General features: G+C 43.6%; 1 protein-coding gene across 4 annotated transcripts in view; it reads right to left on the reverse strand.

The window, feature by feature from the left end:
• Positions 1–14801, reverse strand: part of LOC127008685 (calcium/calmodulin-dependent protein kinase type 1) — a 118538-nt gene extending 103737 nt beyond the window's left edge. For 3 of the 4 annotated variants that reach the window (XM_050881008.1, XM_050881007.1, XM_050881005.1), the window contains exon 1: positions 14078–14799. In XM_050881008.1, coding sequence (XP_050736965.1) covers positions 14078–14193 — 116 coding nt within the window. In that variant the 5' untranslated portion in view covers positions 14194–14799. Of the gene's footprint in view, positions 1–14077 lie in introns of all 4 variants that reach the window. The other variant, XM_050881006.1, reaches the window with a different exon arrangement.
• Positions 14802–16540: the final 1739 nt, after the last annotated feature.

Genomic DNA, 16540 nt, shown 5'->3' on the forward strand with positions numbered 1-16540 from the left:
ATCTTAGCATGTAAATATTTTCAGATGTATATATCTTAGCATGTATAAATTTTAGGATGTATGAATTTTTGCATGTATAAATTTTAGGATGTAAAAATCTTAGCATGTATAAATTTTAGGATGTATGAATCTTAGCATGTATAAATTTTAGGATGTATGAATCTTAGCATGTATAAATTTTAGGATGTATGAATCTTAGCATGTATAAATTTTAGGATGTATAAATTTTAGCATGTATAAATTTTAGGATGTATAAATCTTAGCATGAATAAATTTTAGGATGTATGAATCTAGCATGTATAAATTTTAGGATGTATGAATTTTAGGATGCTTAAATTTTAGCATGTATTTAGTTTAGCATGTATATATTTTAGGATGTATATACTTCAAGATGCATATATTTGAGGATGCATATAATTGAGAATGTATACAGCTTTACGCCAATTAATCAGAAACGAAAACCCCAAAACTTATACATTAACACAAAAACCTGAAACGAACCCGAATATCACGTCTTTTCTGTAACAATCAAAGCAAAACGCAGCTCACCAAAACACGAGAAGCAAGAAACGCCGAAGAAATGTGCTGAAAGATTGCGTGCAGACCAGAAAAACGTAAAAGGAATGCAGAGGATGGCCGCGCAAGGTTAGGCAAGACATTGGCAAGAATAAGAAAAGGCAAACAAAGGGAAATGGAGCGGTGAAAGACAGGACAAAATACTTCCTACCTTATATAACCTTTGTGTGGGTGGGTGGTGGGGGGAGGGAAGTGGTTGAGTGTCTGTGAGTGGGTCTGTCTGTCTGTCTGTCTGTCAATGTTTATCTGTCTGCTTGCTTATCTGATTACGTGCCTGCCTGTGTGTGTGTGTGTGTGTGTGTGTGTGTGTGTGTGTGTGTGTGTGTGTGTGTGTGTGTGTGCCATGTCTGTTTGTGCTTGCATGTATGTATGTATGTATGTATGTAAATATTAGTCTGCCATGTCTGTCTATCTGTCTACCAATCCGCAATTTTTTTTTTTTTTTTTTTTTTTTTTTTTTTTTTTTTTTACGTGTCCGCCTATGGCGCCGGTGTAGACATTTCAGGATACTCCCCCTAGACATGACTCCCGGAGTCTCTTGAAACTAGTTTTAAAGCACTCCCCAGTCAACTGAAACTGGTTTCATATGACTCCCCATCAGGTTGAAATGACTCACATTATTGGATGAAAAAGATTTATTGATGGTGCCTCCCATACAAAAACTAATCAGTAATCACACTTCAGCACATTAATGTCTCCCATCCAAAAGCTAATCAGTAATCATGTGGACATTACACACGAATAACTACATTAAAATGGTTGCCTGCTTTATTGTCGAGGTACACTGACTCGTTTACTACTTCTCTGCATTTCGGCCTGTGTGTATGCCATGTGTGCATAGAACCGAACTTTGCCCACACACATACATTCACATAGAACATGTTGGCTGCTGCTAACATCTCTGTTGTTGTTCCCCACACTTTATTCTGACGCATTGATTCAACTTTGATGTTCTCAGTGCTGGCAATGAAGTCACATATCAAGCTTCTGACAACGTCGTGTTGGTCCTCCTCCAGTGATAGCACATGACAATGCACGAAAAAGACAATTTCCGTCACCTTCAATTGCTTTAACGGCAAGAGGTTCGTTGGTGTTTTTGAAGGTCTTATTTTTTTTCCGGATGGACCTGATATTTTCTTGAATACCAGACGTCCACCAGCGTTGTTGCAGATTGCTCGCTGCGTTGCAACCGTCAATGGAGAGCAGTAATCTCCTCTTGCTGAACCCCGACTATTTGGACACTTGGAGATGGCGGAGATGACGTAACTGAGGGAGTAGGTGGTAAAGCTTCTGGAGTGCGTTCGAAGAAGGGCTTCAGGTTGCATCCTTTCACTTTCGTCCTGAGGGTGACCTTCGTGGATGAATTAAGGAGGCAGTTCAGCCCCTTCTCGGCTTGCTTGCCTCCTTTTCTGTCGGCTCTGCGGAGGTTGTAACGCAACACCTTGTCACCCACGATGATTTTTTTTTTTTTTTTTTTTTTTTGTATCGCCTCGTTGCAAAATCAGTTTGCTGTTTTGCCTGAGCTCGCTCAATGTTGGCATCAGATTTCTTGAAAATAACATCCTGTAAGATAAAATTACTCTTGTAGTAATATAATATTATTATCGATTAGTGTATGTAAATATTACATTATGTATGGATAAAGATACTACACATGTGTAGCCTGTATATAAAATATATATAGCATATGTATACAGCTACTCCCTCTCGCATGAAAAAAAAAATACCTGTAATATTTCGAGCTTTGAGAGTGTAGCATGGAAGTCAGACTCCTCAAATTCAGGATCGTCAGGATCGGAGGTGCAGTCAGCGAACTCGTGGTCCACATCGATGGGAAGGACAGGTTCTCGGCCATATAACATCTTGAATGGTGAAAACCTCGTGGAGGCCTGGACTGAAGATCTAAAAAAAGAAACAACGCAATTCAAAAACTAATAACAGTACACACAGACGTCTCGACCCTGATATTGCCAACCTCAGTGCAAATAAGACGCCGTGCAAACATTTGTCCCAGTTTTCATGTCGATCACTCAGAGTTCGAAGGAGAAGATTTTGAACTGTTTGGTTGCTGCGCTCGACTAATCCATTGGCCTGAAATTAACATATCGTTAATTTTCTGTTGGAAAAATATATAGGTATTTTTTCACACGATCAAAAAATGCCAAAATAGGGGCATTGCTTTCAAACAGAGGAAAGAATAAGCACAAACAAACAAATATGATCATTATAATATTATGATAAATACTTACTTGAGGATGATAAGCAGATGTGCATGGAGGGGCCTGATGGTATGGCATAGCCCGTTGTGGCGCAGGCAAGTGTTTATAGTGGCGCCATCTTGCATTGGCTCATGCTGCCCCCCGGAGCTCATCTTTGATCGTAGAATCTAGAGTCCGGGTTGATAGGTTTGTCTGTGTATTATGTATATTTATATGTCTGTCTGTCTGCCATATTTGCCTGTCTGTCTTCAAGTCCGTCTGTCTGCCTGTCTGTCTGTCCGTCTGTCTGTCTGTCTGTCCGTCTGTCTGTCCGTCTGTCTGGGGCGTGGTTGGTAGCGGGCGGGCAGCGAGGCGTTGGCCAATATCAAGACTTTTCTCAAGACCTCGTCGGCGGATATCAGCGCCAGGGAAATTTATGATTCATTGAAGGGGAAAAAAGAAAAGGTTCCCCCGCGAGTTTAATTACACGGGAAATGAAAACACGAGGGGAAAAAATGGTGTGTGTGTGTGTGTGTGTGTGTGTGTGTGTGTGTGTGTGTGTGTGTGTGTGTGTGTGTGCCTACGTGTGCGTGTACTGCCCGGGTCAATCTTGCACGTAAGCCTTAATTATATCAATAGATTATAGGAATACGTCTTAGTAACATCACACACACACACACACACACACACACACACATACAGGTAACGTACGGTACCTACAACTCGTATTCCTTGTGTGTGTGTGTGTGTGTGTGTGTGTGTGTGTGTGTGTGTGTGTGTGTGTGTGTGTGTGTGTGTGTGTGTGTATGTGTGTGTGTGTGTGTGTGTGTGTGTGTGTGTGAAGGCTGGGCGAACCTACAATTACCTCACTGGCCTGAAGGGAGCCTGCGGGGAGGAAGGAAAGAGGAAGGAAGAGGAGGGAAGAGGAAAGGAGAGGAGGGGAGAGAAGGGAGCAAGTCTGGAAGTAAAATAGGAAGAAGGGAGGGAAAGGAAGGAAGAAAAGAGGGCAGAGAGAAAGAAAGAAAGAAAGAAGGAAAGAAAAAAAGAATGGAGGAGGGAAGGATGAAGCAAAGAAGGAAGAGAGAGAGAGAGAGAGAGAGAGAGAGAGAGAGAGAGAGAGAGAGAGAGAGAGAGAGAGAGAGAGAGAGAGAGAGAGAGAGAGAGAGAGAGAGAGAGACCAAGAGAGAGAGGGAGAGAGAGGTGAGGTAAGGTAAGTTAAGAGGGGAGGAGGAAAGGCTGAGAGAAGAGGCTGATCGATGGAGGGTCGAAGGAATTGAGGGAGGAAAAGTAGGAAGAAGAATTACAGGTGTGCAGGTGATGGATGGAGGGAAGGAGAGAAGGAAGAAATTTAACGGATGAGTGAAGGAGGGAATCGAAGGCAGAAGGAAGGGAGGGAGGGAGGGAGGGAAGGAGGGAGGAGGAAGGAGAGAGAGAGAGAGAGAGAGAGAGAGAGAGAGAGAGAGAGAGAGAGAGAGAGAGAGAGAGAGAGAGAGAGAGAGAGAGAGAGAGAGAGAGAGAGAGAGAGAGAGAGAGAGAGAGAGAGAGAGAGAGATAGAGAGAAAATGTGAATGGAGGAAGGAAAAGGAAGAAGTTAGAGAGAGAGAGAGAGAGAGAGAGAGAGAGAGAGAGAGAGAGAGAGAGAGAGAGAGAGAGAGAGAGAGAGAGAGAGAGAGAGAGAGAATGAAAGGAGAGAACAAGGAAGTAGGAGAGGGAAGAAAGAATGAAGGGGAGGAGGAGGAGGTAAGAGGGAAGATGAGAGTTCATGACTTGAGTGCCAGGCAAAGGAGTGGGCGGAGAGAGCAAATGAGGAGGAGGAGGAGGAGGAAGAAGCTGGGGGACATTTGTAAGCTTATGGAAGAAATAACAACATAAGAATGACGTGACAAAAAGTTATTTTCAACAATGATTTCCTCTTCCTCTTCCTCTTCCACCTCCTCCAACGATTTCCTCTTCTTCCTCCTCCTCCTCCAATGATTTCCTCTTCCTCTTTTTCCTCCTCCTCCTCCAACGATTTCCTCTTCCTCCTTCATCTGTCTCCTCTTCCTTTTCTTCCTCCTCCTCTTCTTCTTCCTCCTCCTCCATCTATTGTTGCTTTTACTTCGACTACTTGTATTACTACTACAAAACCAACGATAACTAATAATAATAATAATAATAATAATAATAATAATAATAATAATAATAATAATAATAATAATAATAATAATATTTACCTTTACTTATCCCCGAGTCAGATCTTATCATGGTAATCTTTTATCATTATTTCTTTACCGTCTTGTTAATTTTCTTTCTTCAGTAAATACGTCACTGTCTTATTTACTCTTTGACATATTCAGTTTCCTATATAAATTGCTTCTTTCTCATTATTATTTCTATTCAATTTATTTCTCTATTTTTTCTTTCGTCTTTATCTAACCTTCATCAATCTCTTATCGCTCCCTTTCTGCGGTATCTCCCAACTCTTCAAATCAACCTTGTTTCTCGTTCTTTTTATTCATCGTCTTCTTATTATCGTTACTTATCTGACCTTTTTCTCTCTCTCTTATCGCTTCCTTCCCGCCTTATCTCCTCGATCTCCAAAATAGCCTTGTACGGTACTGCTTGAGCTTTGTGTCTTATATCACGTGTTTCCTGCACCTCAAGTTCATATCTTCTTTGGCATTTGATTATCACCTTGACTCTCCGGCCTCTTCTGTTCTGCCTTCTCTCGTCCTTCAACTTTACCAGACGGTCCCTTCGCTTCAGTCTTCGTTTCATATTTATCTTGCTCTCGTTTCTTTTCCTTCTTTCAATCTCTTACTTTTCCTTCCTTCCACGTCATTATCATAACCCTAAACACTGAAACGAGACATGACAAGCACCTAAACAATTCTAAAGGTCAACAAATCTACAAAGAATAACAAGCGTACCAATTTTCATTATCTATCTTGCTCTCGTCTCTTCTTCTTTTGATCTCTTACTTTTCCTTCCTTCCAAGTCATTATCATAACCTAAAAACGAGATAAAGAATAACAAGCGTACCAATTTTCATTATCTATCTTGCTCTCGTCTCTTCTCCTTCTTTTAATCTCTTACTTTTCCTTCCTTCCAAGTCATTATCATAACCCTAAACGAGACATGACAAGCACCTAAACAATTCTAAAGGTCAACAAATCCACAAAGAACAACAACGGTAAAAATATCGGCTTTCCACTAACGTATACTGCTAACGGAATCTTTACTAACCAATTCTACAGCTCAACAAATCCACACAAAAAAAAAGAGAGAAGTAACAGATTTTCAACTCTCCTCTAATTTATTCTTCTAATGGAATCTCTACCTCGCATTTGGAAAGCGCAAGAATAGCCCATTAAATATGATTACTTCAGCCGACACGTTCGTCTCAATCCCCGTGTATGATAATGGCGTATAATGGCGTTGCTTCTGTATGATAAGTGGGTCAAAGAAGCGTCTCTCGTGTATGCAAATGGCTCAGACGCCGCGATGCTCATGGAATATACTGGGCGCTGCTGAAAACATAACATCGGGTGAAGATACGAGAGATAGAGAGACCGGTATCCGACTTGACAAGGTGTACAAGACGCTGTGTGTGTGTGTGTGTGTGTGTGTGTGTGTGTGTGTGTGTGTGTGTGTGTGTGTGTGTGTGTGTGTGTGTTGCATTTAGTCAGCTGTAGCACACACACACACATAAGTTGACTTCATGCTCATTTATTTTCCCCAGTGTGTGTGTGTGTGTGTGTGTGTGTGTGTGTGTGTGTGTGTGTGTGTGTGTGTGTGTGTGTGTGTGTGTGTGTGTGTTCTGAGCCCCGGCCTTCCCTTATCACACGCGCGGGAGGGCGGGGCGGTGCGGGGTGACATGGGACGGGAGACAAGAGGGCAGGCAGGTATCGCTGTGGCAGAGGAAGAGAAGAGGAGGGGGAGGGGGAGGGGGAGGGGAAGGGACAACGCCGCCGAGCAAGCAGGTGCCGCGGCCCAGGTGATAACAGGTGGAAGGGTGACGCTACTTGCCGCCTCCTACGCCTCATTGTTGAACGCGTGCGCCGAGTTCCAGAGAGGCGTTGGTGTTTGAGAGGCTGTTCTATTGTTAACCTTTTACTAATGTTGTTGTTGGTAGTAGAAGTAACAGTAGCATAACAACAGTAACATAAACAATAACAGTAACTACATCAACAACAACAATAGGGGTGGTGGTAAATGAAGAAGAAGAAGAAGAAGAAAGAGGAGGAGGAGGAGTGCTCTAGTATTTTTCAATTATATTTGGTCATATAAACATCATATCGCATTTTTTATTTAATATTTTTGTGAGCATGTCGAGATATTACCTTTCCTAACTTAATGGAGGAGGAGGAGGCGGAGAAAATGAAGATGAAGAAGAAACCATTTTGGCCCCGGCGTTGAGAGGCTGTCACGGTGGAGGAGGGAGGGAGGGATGGAGGGAGGGAGGGTGGAAGAGAGGAAAGAAAGGTTAACTTCTGAGCAGGAACTGGAAACCCGGCCGCTAACGTGTGTGTGTGTGGAGGGGGGAGTGGGGGGGGGGGGGGGTCATGGTTGAAGCAATAACACATTACAGGTAAATTACAATTACAATCCCGAAGCAGGTACTTTTCAATATTGAAATTTCATGGTACACTTAAAATAGAAATAACAATTTCATCACATTGAAGTGACACATTCACAGCATAAAAAGTGCAAATTAGATTTACAGTTTCCAAAGTTTCCAAATTATGAAAAATACAGTAAAAAAATGAAAAAAAAAGGCTAACCGTCATCGGCAGAGGTTCCAAATTAATGTTAAAACAATTTTCATAAAGATTCCACGTTCCGGGAAGTTGCAGCACCCGACTACAAAAACTTGCAGCCTTCAAACGACCCAGCGCGGCACTTTGCCAATCCCATATTGCAGAAAGCGAGGTCAGGTTGTGGGAGTAGATGGGGGTGAAAAAAATCCCCTGGCCAAGCGGACCACTCGCTCCACTGGATCAAGTTCCGCCCCTCCAGGCGAGGCCACACGCCGCGCCGGGCGGGTATGGCTGCAACGCCCGCCGATCAGCTGACCCGCCCGGCATGCTCTCCCTTGACTCTGACCTTGACCCCAATACCTGGCTGGTACACACACCAACACAGGTGGAAGCACGCCCACTACGAGGTCAAGGGTCAGGTCAGATTGGGTTTGCCACGTTAACCAATCAACTGACGCTGCTTCCATAAAATTATAAATAAATGGTTAATGTTTACAAACTAATTACAATTAACAAATGGAATTTTCATAGCAATTACAATAATTCTTATCATAAACTAATTACATTTCAATTAAAATGCTATTACATATACCCCAACCCTGTGTGTGTGTGTGTGTGTGTGTGTGTGTGTGTGTGTGTGTGTGTGTGTGTGTGTGTGTGTGTGTGTGTGTTGCTTAATATCTGAGGGACGTCAACTTGAGCCATTTTTGCTTAAATATGATCCAGTTAATGCGGAAGAAAGAGATAAAAGATATTAAAAACCCTTTCCCTGCGTCCCTGTCTGTCTGCTTCTCTCTCTCTCTCTCTCTCTCTCTCTCTCTCTCTCTCTCTCTCTCTCTCTCTCTCTCTCTTTACACCTGCTTTAATTTACTCATCTGGAGAACAGAGGCCTGGCAATAATGAGGAGAGAAAGAGAGGAGATGGAGGAATGGAAGAAACGAAGAATGTGAGGGGGAGAGAAGGAGGCAAGGAAGGAGGGAGGGAGGGAGGGAGGTAGAACAGACGGAGGTATGGAGGGAAGAATGGAGTAAGGGAGAGTTGAAGGGAAAGAGAAAGGGTTACTAAATTCCAAGGTCAAAACTGTACTAAACCAGGTGTGTGTGTGTGTGTGTGTGTGTGTGTGTGTGTGTGTGTGTGTGTGTGTGTGTGTGTGTGTTTTACAAGTACGTATTTTCAGTACCAAACACACATGAGCAGACTAAAAAAATATTCAAGACTCCACAAAGAACACAAAATGAAACCTAACCTTAAAGATGAACTCGAAAACGACACCAAAGTTCAATAATAACAATAATAATAATAAGAAGAAGAAGAAAAAGAAGAAGAAGAAGAAGTACCCTCACATGACCTAACTCAAATTATCTTCAAAACGACAACAACGACAACGACGAGAGAAAGAAGAGCAAGAGAAAAAGAACAGTCCCGCCTCCAGGTCGTCGCCCCCTCCCCATCCCCCCCCCCCTCGCTGGTTGGCTCGTCTCCCCCTCCGTCAGTTCTCTCTCAGAATGATCCTCTCTCAGTTTTGGGTCAGATGTTACTACAGTATTGATCTTTCCTTCTCCCTCCTTCCACTCTCTCTCTCTCTCTCTCTCTCTCTCTCTCTCTCTCTCTCTCTGTCCGACTTGCATGTTACCTAAGAAAACACATACTATCGAGCATACAGTAAATTTTTCTCGAGTTTGGGGTGAGTTTGAAAGATCGGTCTCTCTCTCTCTCTCTCTCTCTCTCTCTCTCTCTCTCTCTCTCTCTCTCTGGTGTGTGTGTTCAGGTTGCAACAGTTAACGTGAATCAAAGAACACAACCTGACCGCTCCTCTGAAATGTCACAATGAAGTTACATAAGGTTCTGTGTACTTAGCGAGCGAGCGAACGAGAGAGAGAGAGAGAGAGAGAGAGAGAGAGAGAGAGAGAGAGAGAGAGAGAGAGAGAGAGAGAGAGAGAGGACAATACCATTCATACTTTTTAACATCACATTAATTTTTATCTTAACTTGATGCAGTTGTTGGGAGACGTCACCTCGCCCGAGAGAGAGAGAGAGAGAGAGAGAGAGAGAGAGAGAGAGAGTGGTGAAAATACAAATATTTACGTCATGGAACAACGGAAGGTCTCTCTCTCTCTCTCTCTCTCTCTCTCTCTCTCTCTCTAAACCCTTGGAGACAGTCATTATGTTCTAGCTTCACGTGTCGCAGTTAAAAACGAAACCTTACCAAAAAGCAAATCCCGACACACACACACACACACACACACACACACACACACACACACACACACGCGCGCACACACACGCACACACACACACAAGGTTAAGTCAACACCACCACCACAAAAGTCTCTTCTTCACGTCAATACCTTTGAAGGAAATAAATATTGGAGTGGAAAGTAGATGGTCGTGGTCTCTCTCTCTCTCTCTCTCTCTCTCTCTCTCTCTCTCTCTCTCTCTCTCTCTCTCTCTCTCTCAGTGAGAGAGAGAGAGAGAGAGAGAGAGAGAGAGAGAGAGAGAGAGAGATTCAGATAAGAAATTACACAAAGTCAGGAACAAAATGGAACCGGTGAAGAATATATTAAGGAGAAATCTTGTGTAATACAAATCTTATATTCAAATTTCGCCATGAAATTATAGAGATCAGAGAGAGAGAGAGAGAGAGAGAGAGAGAGAGAGAGAGAGAGAGAGAGGGGTCAAACCTGATCAACCGATAGGAGACCAAAGAAGACTGGAAGGAGAGAAAGGTAGCGAGGTAGGAAAGGTAGAGGGAGGGAGGAAAGGAGAGGAAAGGAGGGAGGGAAGGAGAGAAGGGAGGAGAAAAGGGAGGGAAGGAGAGAAGGGGAAAGGAGGAAGGACGAGAGAAAGGGAGGGGAGTACATCGAGAGACAATCAAATTTCAGTGAATGCGTATTACTTGGGAGTCAAATTTGATCAACTGGAAGGAGGTAGAAGAGATAGAAAAAGGTATAGAGAGGGAGGAAGGGAAAGATAGAAGAGGAGAGAAGTTTATATATATGGATGAACAATCAATTTACCCTGAATACGTATTACTTGGGAGTCAAATCAGATCAACACACAACTGTAGGAAGGTAGAAGAGGTAGAAAAAAAAGAGAGAAAGATAAAGGGAGAAAAAGAGTATGGAGAATCAAATTACACTGGATACTATATACTTTAAGTCAACCTTGATGAACAGAAAACTGGCAAGGAGGTAGAAAAGAAGACGAGTGAGACAAAGGAAGGGAAGGAGAGTGAATGCATGGGGTGGCGGGGAATCAATATAGAAAGAATGGGGAATACTTGGAATGAAACTTGATGAACAGAAGACTGGAAGGGAGGTGGAAGAGAAGAGAGGGAGGGAGATAAAGGAAGAGGAGGAGAGTGAATGGGGTGGAAGATAATCAATGCAGAATGAACAGACAAAACCTGGAGCCAACCTTGATCAACAGTGAGCCAAAAAGAGTTAGAAAGGTAGATAGGGAACATTGGAAAGTTTCGTTTAGTCGGCGCAACATCTGTGGTCATATGCCGGAGAGAGACAGAAGGGGAAGGAATTATAGAAGGGAACAGAGGTAGATAGGGAGAGGAGAGATGGTAAGTGAACGGGTGGAAGAGATTATTGATGTACACCGAAGTGGCATTACTTGGCTTTATCGGCTTTATGGCTCATTAGCCCCACACTGGTTCAATAATGCGGTAATTAGGGAGAGGCGCTCCGTGTTCATTCCCTTCATTGACTCGCATCACCGCCGTTCCACCTCCGCGCCGCTGCCTGCTACAACCCTGCTCTGATAAGGCTGTGTTTTATGCGCTCTTTCCTTGTTTCACCTTTCATCTGCAGCCACGGGTTGAGTCAAGCATCACTTAACCTTCATATTCCTCCTCCACCTCCTCCTCCTACTCTCCCTTCAACAGCTATCGCCTTCTCCTCCTCCTCGTTCTATGCTTGCGCTAACAGCCGGAGATGGTCGTTAGCTTTGAAACAGCCCACCAGCACAGTCTTGCAAGCTACATAGATGAACACACACACACACACACACACACACACTGTCACCTCCCTCGCCTCATCATTGTCAGGTGAGGCCAGGCACGATTGCTTCACTTTTTAAGGTGCAGTGACGTCAATGGCTTAAGATTTACATTTATGCCTATTTTCTGTCGTCTCCCCGTACCTCCACGCCACTAATGGAACCGGATATGTGCACTCAACCTGCCCGTCCCCAAGAAAGCACGAGGCATTTAAGGGCAAGACACTGTTAACCTTTACCCTCAACTTCCCTCGTAAATACATAGCCTAGCATAATACCCGCGTCTCCTCTCTCTTCCCGACACCTTTAATCCTTGACTCCTGCACCGGGTAATGTGGGTGAGGTAGCGATGGCCTGGCGGGTGGTGTGGCGTTATCGTACTCACCCTTCCCTTCAGATATTCCCCGTTAATCAGTGATCCCTGACCCTGTGAACCTCAAGCCTGGCAGCCCCGTGGATCTGCAACGGCAATGGTCACTATGGCAGTATGACCCCCGCCCCTGAAGCACCCATATCCTCTGTGTCTGTGTGTACCTTCAGCAACTCAAATTGATAACATTCACAAAGCTTCCCTTGATTCCTGACCACTTATGAGCTTCTATCTTAAACATGCTGTAAATTAGCAAGGGGTATATTGCATTAGGCTCCCCCTAGGGCATTCTCATTCCCTAGTGCACCTCTAGCAAGCACACATTAGGCCCCCCAAAGCATTTCAATTCCCTGAGTAACTCCAAACATGCACCTCAACGCAGCAGCCTTTGTCGTGTTTCCTAATGCCTAATCCCTAAAAGCTCATAGCCTAGTCGCTCTCTGAATAACCAATAGGAGCACATCAATAGGTCCCCCCCCCCCTTAGTGTACTCTAATCCCCTCCAGGCATCACCTTAAAACAAGTCACCCTTAATCCCTGACCCCCAAAAGATCATAGCCTAACCGCTCCTTGAATTACCAACAGGGGCACAACAATAGATCCCCCCCGTAGGGTACTCCCATCCCTCGTGTAGCCTCTAACATGTAACCTCAAAGACACCGAGTTACCCATAATCCATAACCCCTAAAAGATCATGGCCTTCCAACTGAGCAACAGGGGCACATAACAGGTCACATCACCCCACACCCCCAACCCCCCACGATACTCTCATCCCTTTAATGCCTCCACCTCACTACAAGATTAACAAAGATACCCCTATTCCCTGACCCCTAAAAGCTCATAGCCTAGTCATTGCATGGATTACCAATACCGACAGAGTAACAACAATGGGTTCTCCCCACCCCACCCCACCCCACCCCAATGTACTTTCAGAACCTCAAAAGAACATTCACCCTGATCCCATGCTGAGCCTCATAGCCTAGTCCTCCGCTCCATGGAATAGCATTGGTTAAGGCAGTAGTTCCTCCCCCCACCCCACCCCCAGAACACAACCATACCCTTTGTGTCTCCAGTAAGCACCTCAGAACAACCACCTTAACCTGAACCTAATCCTCTCAGCACCGTTACCCGCCAGAACTCAGCTTCGGACTTAAAGGATTATGCTGATGGCGCAGGAGTGAACTAAAGATGCGAGATGCTGGCTGTATTGGGGCATAAACCGTTCACTGATGATTGCTGGGTTGAAACTATCCTTCGTGTTTAACCCCCACCCCCCCCCCCCTCTTTCCCCTGATAAGCGTAATGGAGGTTAATCAGCGAACATCTCCTCTGTGCATTATTAAAGGTTCACGCCACTTAACTCCAGCTAACGAATATAATGACAACTCTTCTGTGCACACTACTGGCAAGTTACCCCGTGATTAGTTAAAGTGCATGATGCGTTTGGCCTTCTGAGAGAGCTTGGGAGATAAGACGAACAAGCACACACTCTCTGTACGGCAAATAAATAAGTTTCGAAAGTCAGGAGCTGTCTGTTATCTCGATCTTTCCTTACACAATATCCACACACCAAAATAGAAATAGGAAAGAACTGGACACTGCACTTAATGATAATAACGACAATAGAAATAATAAAATCGTAATAAATGTTTCTAAGTTGTCTGTTATATATCTTTCCTTGCTCAGTATTCCCCACACCAAAATAGAAATAGGAAAAAGCTGGACACTTAGCACTAAATGATAATAACGATAATAGAAGTAAGATCGTAATAAATGTTTCTAAGTTATCTGTTATATATCTTTCCTTGCTCAGTATTCCCCACACCAAAATAGAAATAGGAAAGAGCTGGACACTCAGCACTTAATGATAATAACGATAATAGAAATAATAATAACGATAATAGAAATAATAAGATCGTAATATGTTTCCAAGTTGTCTTATCTCTTTCCTTGCTCAGAATTCCCCACACCAAAACAACTATAGGAAAGTACTGGACACACCAAACAGAGAACAAGAATAATAATGATAAAAATAATAAAGATGGTAGAATAGAAGTAGATTCCAAGGTCTGAAGCTGTCTTATGTCTTTCCTCCCTCTATTTCCCACTTCAAAAACACAATAATAATAATAACAGTAAAAATAATAATTCCTAGCAGCTACAACACAAAAGATCGTCACACTCACGTTCCCAGCAAGTCCTTCAGAACGTATTTGTCTTCCACCGACGGCATCTTTCCTTCCTCTTTCTCCTTTTTCGTGCACTTTTTGGAGGCTTCCTTCTTGGACCCAAAGAGCGGCATGACCTAAGCGCTCTGTGCCACGCTGCAGACACTCAGCGCCGCCGCCGCCTCCACAGCCACGCCACAGACCTGCCTCACTCCTGCCTCACCCCCTCCTGGCCGCAGCTCTCCCCCGCTTCTCCAGGGCCGCAGTCACCTCCCCCGACAGCTGTTAAGGCTTCCAAGGCTCTGCGGGGACTCGTCAGTGTTTTGCTTTCGTTTATTTTTTAGGCTGTGGGTGTTCTATTCCGATTCTCAGCTTCCTTCGTTTCTGTCTTCTTGTATTCAGATCGCCAGGCAACACCACCTACGCTTCGATGTAATCCTCCTAATTTGTGTGCTCTTTTTCTTCCAGCGCTCGCTCGCTCGCTCTCTCTCCTTCTCTCTCTCACACAACACAGGCTGGCCGAGGACTAAGATTCGATTGCACTGTTTGGCGTTAAAGATCCACCGTTCTGCGTCGCTGGTTTGTCAGGCAACGCACACACACCTCGTCGCAGGAGTTTCCTCCCGCGGATCAGGGTATATTAGACGCACAAGGGCAAGGAACCATGTTTGGGCGTCGCAAGTGGTGGGATACTACACTTTGCTCCGTGGCAGGCGACCCAACACTGAGCCCCGACAGCAGCCTCAGCAAGTCCCCTCCGACCTGCGCCCTCCCCCCGCCACGCACTGAGTCTGCGCCGCCCCGCCCACTCCTGACGTTCTACACACACAGACACAACACACACATACAAAGGGGTAATATTTACTCCTTACTGCATTGATTACGGTAGATGTCACTCATATGTTGAAGGAGGAACACTAGTCATTCGTTATGGTGGTTTGGTATGACAACACAGCGCCTCTACAGCGGACACACCTCACCTTCCTGCCTGCCTTTTCCCTCCCTCACGTTCACACCCCAGTTTTCACACGCCCCCCGCACGCAACCACACTCCACTATGACAGGAGATGCACGCAACACACAGCAACTTTACGGTCTCCCCTCGTGTCGCCAAGTAACATCCCACATCATCCCTCATGCGAGAATTTCCCTTTGATAAGATTCACCGGGAGAAAAAATAATAAACGAATTCTTCCTAAACGCATTCTGACACACATGCTAATTCACACACACACACACACGCACGCACGCACGCACGTTGTATGTCAGCTCCCCATTCATCTGGTTTATCCCATATTTTTCAACACCTCATCTGTTACAATCTCTCTCTCTCTCTCTCTCTCTCTCTCTCTCTCTCTCTCTCTCTCTCTCTCTCTCTCTCTCTCTCTCTCTCCATATTTATTTATTTATATCTGCCTATCGATCAATCTTCCCATACGTCTACCTCTATAACTCTCTCGAAGGCTTCACAGAGACCTAATAGCGGGCTCACAATTCATTAGTTTAATCTCGTTTCGATCTACATATAAGAGAAGGACGAGGACGAGGACGAGGAGGAGGAGGAGGAGGAAGGGGAATAACAGTAGATGAAACGTATGAAGGAAACAACAAGAGGAGAAAAAGAGAAAAAGACAGATTAAAGAGTAGGGAGAACGAAGCCTTAAATCATCTGAACTTTCTTTCTAAATCCAAGAAGAAAAGAAAAAAAGAGGTGCACGTGACTTTAATGGCCTATATTAGAGTATGGGATAATTTACGTTCCCTTTCACCCACCTGTGTTCACCTGTGAGAAGAGGCGCCCCCCCCTACCCCTCGCCCCGTCACCTGCCCCCGTGAACACCTGAGTTGCCGCCACCTTGAACCTTCCTTTCAATGGTCGTCTTTGTAGGAGTCAGTCGTTAATGAGGTCGAGCTTGTCCGATTGAAATTTACGTAAACAACCATCAATTCTCTCTCTCTCTCTCTCTCTCTCTCTCTCTCTCTCTCTCTCTCTCTCTCTCTCTCTCTCTATATATATATATCTCTATCTATATATATATATATATATCTCTCTATTTATCTATATATATATATATATATATATATCTATATATATATATATATATATATATATACACACATTTTGAATTGATGAATATACATCTATATTCATCAATTCAAAATGTTGCAAGCATAAATCTTTTATAATTGCGAGTCTATGTATTTCCAGCAGTACCATAAATAATAATAGTGACAACAACAACAACAACAACAACAACAACAACAACAACAACAACAACAACAACAATCATAATAATAATAATCATAATAATAATAATAAAAATAATATCAATAATATCAATAATAATGTCTATAATAGTAATACTAATCACAACAACAACAACAACAATAATAATAATAATAATAATAATAATAATAATAATAATAATAATAATAATAATAATAATAATAATAATAATAATAATAATAATAATAATAATA

This window comes from Eriocheir sinensis, chromosome 38 (genome assembly GCF_024679095.1).
Source record: "Eriocheir sinensis breed Jianghai 21 chromosome 38, ASM2467909v1, whole genome shotgun sequence".
Classification (NCBI taxonomy): domain Eukaryota; kingdom Metazoa; phylum Arthropoda; class Malacostraca; order Decapoda; family Varunidae; genus Eriocheir; species Eriocheir sinensis.